The sequence below is a fragment of the Vombatus ursinus genome, unplaced genomic scaffold (assembly GCF_900497805.2).
Source record: "Vombatus ursinus unplaced genomic scaffold, bare-nosed wombat genome assembly UNPS02008996.1, whole genome shotgun sequence".
Classification (NCBI taxonomy): Eukaryota; Metazoa; Chordata; class Mammalia; order Diprotodontia; family Vombatidae; genus Vombatus; species Vombatus ursinus.
The window spans coordinates 1,638,633-1,644,714 of NW_020948774.1; the positions used below are offsets into that span (position 1 = coordinate 1,638,633).

The 6,082-nt window shown below is 36.9% G+C and overlaps 1 protein-coding gene across 2 annotated transcripts in view; it reads left to right on the forward strand.

The window, feature by feature from the left end:
- SLC38A10 (solute carrier family 38 member 10) overlaps nucleotides 1-6,082 on the forward strand; it is a 71,633-nt gene that overhangs the window by 14,546 nt on the left and 51,005 nt on the right. For both annotated transcript variants that reach the window (XM_027850064.1, XM_027850065.1), the window contains 3 exons: nucleotides 524-617; nucleotides 3,364-3,507; nucleotides 5,480-5,604. In XM_027850064.1, coding sequence (XP_027705865.1) covers nucleotides 524-617; nucleotides 3,364-3,507; nucleotides 5,480-5,604 — 363 coding nt within the window. The remainder of the gene's footprint in view (nucleotides 1-523; nucleotides 618-3,363; nucleotides 3,508-5,479; nucleotides 5,605-6,082) is intronic.

Here is a 6,082-nt window from a genome sequence, read left to right on the forward strand (position 1 = left end):
CTATGTTTTTCTTTTGTTCCTTTGGAATACAATTTTGTCAGATGGTAAAATTTCTGGGAAAAAATGCACTCAGGATTCTTAATTAGCAAATTGCAAATTATAGAGAGCAGCCCTTTTGAGAAAGTAGTCGATTATTCTTTTAACTTGTCTAACATTGCAATGCATTTTTATAGTACCTGAAAGAACTTTTAGAAGCCTCCTGTGGAGAGAAAAATATAATACTACATAAAGAAAGGTTTAGTGTTATTCAATATTCAGTCTTAGTAAAATGGTGAACCATACAAAACATATCCACATCCTGTAAACTGTTGGACTTTCTAAATTGCATCTTTCATTAAATCTAAGCTTTGAATAAAGTCACATGTCAGTAGTACTATGTGTATAGGGTTCACAGCACACTATTCTTTTCATAGAAATCTGAGCTCAATCTGATTTTCTGCTAGGGTGATATGGCTTTGATTGTGATGAGGCAATGGAATCTTTTAAAAACACAATTTAAAACCCCCATTTTCTGTCTTTATAGTATGATTGGGCTGATGTTGGGAACCTGCATTGCCTTCTATGTTGTCATTGGTGATTTGGGGTCAAACTTCTTTGCTCGATTGCTTGGATTTGAGGTAAATTTATTTTCAGACATTTCAATTTGCTTGAATTTAAACTCATGTTGCAGTTTATTTAATTCATTTTGGAAAATTTATGTCTAACAGAACTAGGATGACAGTGCCTGAAACTATGTAGGGTCTTTTTTTTGCCATAACTCTGATGTGACCTTGGATGAATTAATTCATTTGTGCATCACCCAGTTTCCTTACCTGTAAAATCGGTGCTTCATTCCTGTTCTGCTGTTAGGTTGATTTGAGGATGTGATTAGCTTCGTGGTCAAAATGATTTTAAAAACTTCTCTGGCTGTGGTATAATTCTTAGTATTCTAAGTATTAGCCAACAGTTTGCATCTGATTGTTTTTATCTCTTGAAATGTGACTACCAAGTGATACTTTGACTATGTAACAAAGAAGAAATTGATAAAAATGACACAAGTAGAGGTTATTCCTTATATCAAATGTCAATCATATGGAACTATGTTAAATTGTAATTGGAAAATATTTAACAAAATAGCTAAAATACAATAAAATGTAAATAACATTATATTTTAAAACTGTTAATATGTGGCCTACAGGTATCCTTATGTATGGATTGGTGGTCCCCATTTCTTTGACAGCACTGCCTTACATGGAAGGAGTAATTACTGTAACTAACAGAAAGTGCTAAATTTGTATAATTTAAGAGAAACTTATGGTATGCCTCTGTGGTTAAGGATGGTCTCTATTCTTAAGTTTTTAGTGTGGCTATCCACAGTTTGCAAACAATTTCAGAATGAAAACATTTTTATTTCATGTAAAAATCTCGAGCAGATTAATTCTACCTCCAAAGCATTCACTACCTATTCTTCATCTGCTTCATCCTTGACTCCTCATTCTCCCTCATTCCACATCTCCTGTTAGTTGCTAATCATTGTTTCTACCTCTACAATATCTCTCAAATTTGGCCCCTTCTTTCTCCTCACATGACCACAGCCCTAGTTGAGGCCCTTATCACCTCCTGAACTATTATAAGAGCCTCTTACTTGGTCTCTGCCTTAAGTTTCTCCTCTCTGCAATACATTTTTCCAAATAGCTGACAAGGTGATTTTCCTAAAGTGAATATTTGACTATGTCACTTCCCTACTTAGTAAAACTCCAATGGCTCCCTGTTGCCTCTAGGATCAAATATAAATCCCCGTTTAGCTTTTAAATCCCTTCACAACCTGACCCTAACCGGCCTTTCCAACCTTATTAGACATTATTCCCCTTGCTACACTCTACATCCAAGTTTTCCTTCTCACTGTTCCTCACATATGACACCCTGTTTCTCATCTCCTCAGCTTTGCACTAACTGTCCTCCATGCCTGAAATGCACTCCCACTCACCTTTACCTTGTTTCCTTCAAAGTTCTGCTCGTGACACTTCTTCTGCATGAAGCTTTTCCTGATTCCCCCTAGCTGCTAGTGCCCCTTCTCCAAATTTACTTTATATTTATTTTATATATGTATATCCTTATTTATATACACATTGTATGTATATATGTGTGTGTGTATATATATATATATACATATATACATTGTATGTACACATATTGTTTCCACCAATATAATGTGAACTCTCTGAGAGCAGTGACTGTTTCGTTTTTTGTTTTTGTATCTTCAATACACAGCAAAGTATCTGGCGCATAGGAGGCATTTAATTAATGCTTGTTGATTGATTGATTGATTATTTGCTAAAGTTTTCCTAATTCCCTGGTAATTAGAGAAGAGGAAATTCCAGGCAACCACTATTTTCTCTTAATTTCCACTACATATCCTTGTTACACAAAAGAAGATATTTATGAGACAATGAATGATTCCATTCCCCTAACTTTTGTCTTATAGATGTTTGAACCCTACATTGGAATGTTCAGGTTTTCTTCTTTTATTTTTTATTTTTATTTTATTTTTATTTTTTGCTTTTTGGTGATGCAATTGGGGTTAAGTGACTTGACCAGGGTCACACGGCTAGTAAGTGTCAAATATCTGAGGCCGATTTGTGAACGTAGGTCTTCCTGACTCCAAGGCTGGAGCTCTATCCACTGCGCTGCCCCCCAGGTTTTCTGTATAAGGCCTATGATTCTTTCTTCTACCCCTATCGGATAAGTCCAGGAGTAAATATTGCAGATATTTGGGATTGAGAAAAGACATTTTAGAGGATCTTGATGTGATTCATATCTATGCTGCCTTGATGCTAGTAAGTTCTAATTGCCTAGCACGTAGTAGGTGTTTAATAAATACTTATTGATTGATTAAGGAATTGTGAAGTTAGAAAAAGTATTATAGTTGCAGCCAAATTAGTATTAAATATTTCTAGGCCCTTGGGATTTTTGCTATAATAAATAGCAATCTTGAGGTTTTTGATTAATTTTATGGACCAGAATTTCAAGACTTCCATCTTTTCTGAACCATGGTAGCTTTAATAATGCTAAAAAATATTCATAGATTCTCAGTTTGTATTAGCTTCTCCTCTCCTCCTCCTGTTATCAAGTTTCTGCTTTTAGTGTCCTTGGCAGTCCCTCCATAGAGCAACAGTGGCACCCAGTGACTAGATAGGTTCATCACAGAAATAGCCTTCCTTCTATGCTATTAAGTGGTAGTGGAAAAATTGCCTTTTTGCTTTGGGCCATTTCCTTTAACCTGCTTTACTGTGTCCTCTGATATACTAGATTTCTCTGGTGTATCAAGACCCCTTGAAGGCCAAATTGATGAAATCAGCGTTTCTGTTTTTCGTTTATTCCCAGGTGACGGGTGGCTTCCGGATATTCCTACTCTTTGTTGTCTCTTTGTGCATTGTCCTTCCACTGAGCCTCCAGAGGAACATGATGGCTTCCATACAGTCCTTCAGTGCCATGGCTCTCATCTTCTACACAGTGTTCATGTTTGTGGTGAGTATTTGTAACTCTTGGGTGGTTTTGTTAATATGCCATAGGTAGCGAGGAAAGGAGTTGTAATACTAGTTACCAATTGTAATATGTAGTTACTTAGCTAAGAGTATTTTCTAAATAAACCATTGGCTTCAAATCAATTGACCCTTTAAGAATACCTTAGCGACTACTTTGGCCTCTGACTAGATACTCAGTATGTCACTGTCAGGGAGCAGGAATGGATCATTTCCAAGGCATGTTCTTGCCACCAGCTACCTACTGTGTAGGATCTTGCTGAAATTAAAAGTGAAATTATTATGGCATATTGTGCCTCTCCCATCTTCTCATGATGAGAGAAAATGGAAATCTTGAGGGCTTCTCTGAGAAGCACTCTGTTGTGTGCTTCCTGGTAAAAACAGGTGCGATTAGTTTGGAATGGAGCACCAGAGGAACAAGTCATCTATGATTTGGGGATGTGCATGTGACTACTTTGATTTGATTATATTTTATCTTTAAAGAATAAAGTGTGCATTTTGGAGATGAGGTTTTATTTTGTATTTATGATTGCCAGTCAGCTGCCAATCAGATGGTAAGTAGTTAATACTTAGAAGGTCTTAGATTGTTTTAGAGCAGAGGTTCTTAACCTGGCATCCATAGAATCCCAAGGAGTCTATGGAGATCTCTTCAGATTTCAGGGAGCCCATGAATTTAAAATAGGAAACAATTGCATCTTTATTTTAATATAGTTGGTTTCTCTTCTGATACTGTGAATTTAATTTTATGCATTTAATAATGTTATTCTGAGAAGAGACCCATAGATTTTAACAGACTGTCAAAGGGCCCATGACACCAAAAAGGTTAAGAACCCCTCCTTTAGAGCTTCAGAGAGCACCATGTTCCTGGACATCCTGGATGTTCTGGCAGCATCAGGGTGAACCAACCTTAAATGTTTTAAAGCAGAAACCGTCTTCCATTATACCACTTTGGCTCCTCCCTTTTGTATAAGGCACTCAGTAAGTCCCCTTACATGGTGAGCAAAGCCTGAGAGTTGAGCCAAACCTTTTACTTGGCCTGCCTCACTCAACCCGAACAGGTGACCTGGGGGTACCAGATGTAGCCTCTAGATCACAGATTAGCATCTGACATATTAAGTATTGAAACTTGCCTAAAAAATTAGGAAATGGCACATTAAGTGAATAGAGTTCCTCAAGGCTTTTTTACATTGGTTTTTCATTCACTACATATAACCTTTTTATGTATTAACTGACATTAGTTTTTTTTTTTTTAAACAATAGAAGAAAAGGCCAGTGTCCCTTAATTCAACTATTTGACAGACCAGTTATAGTAACCATGTATGTCACTTTTCCAGTTACCTCCTTAACTTTAGATAACCTTGTTTTTGGTGAATTTTCATCTTTTAAATGGTACTTGGTTGTCTGAGGCACATTTTTGGCACAGTACAGAATTATTGAAGAATGTGCCAATATTTGGGAACATCTTTCTCTGCCACCCACATAACTAAAGTGATACCAAGGATTGGGCAGGGATTCTTTTGTCTGCTTTAAGTGACCCCTTATGTGGACAGCTGCTTGGATGTATTAAGGAAAACTCTGAGCAGCTGAGCACAATTCTAGTAAAAAACATTCTAATGTTGTGGTATAGATGTAGTTAATGGTTTGTGGTGGCACTGAACAAGTGAAAATGCATCCCAGCTTCCAGAAGGCCAGTACTGCCTATTTTGTAAGAATAAATGAACCTATAGAAATATTAGAATGGGTCAAGCAAAGAAGCAAGAGGAAATGTAAAATGTGAAATTCAGTGAGAAATCCAGAGGACACTAAATGTTTGCACCAGTCTAAGAGCTGCTGCATTCTCTTGCCTTGGTCACAGCATTATCAGTATTAGCATCCTGTCATTAATTCACTGGGGGATTTGATTTTGAGATTTTATTTATATTACAATCTTAATGCTTCTTACTTTTCCTTGGCTGCAGATAGTACTGTCCTCTCTCAAACATGGCCTTTTCAGCGGGCAGTGGCTGGATCGGGTTAGTTACACGCGTTGGGAGGGCATTTTTCGTTGCATTCCTATCTTTGGCATGTCTTTTGCCTGTCAGTCGTAAGTACTTCCTGTTCTCTGATTTTCATGGTGCTGATGTGAAATGTATTTTGTAATGATAAAGAGTCATAATTTACTGGATTGAGTGGGAAACATCCTTTTTTCCCCTCTTTAATTGTGTGTTACAAGCTACTGAAGAATGTCTTATTGGGTTATGACCCTTTCCCCACCATTCTAAGTTGAAGGAGTTGTATTTCAATCATGAGTTAAATTGAAACATGTTTTTAGAATAACTAGTTAGATTGCCTAGTTTGCCAGACCCTCAACAAAAAAGAGAGTTGGCAGTATGGATTTTAGCAACAACCAAAAACCATCTGAATAGGCAGCTTTCCTAATCTTTTGCCAGAATTTAGCTGTTTGGGAATATTTAAAAGGAAATTGCACAAACATTGACTTCAGATTGTTGCTGATATGCTTATAGAGGCCCACATTGTGTGTGTGTGTGTGTGTGTGTGTGTGTGTGTGTGTGTGTGTGTGT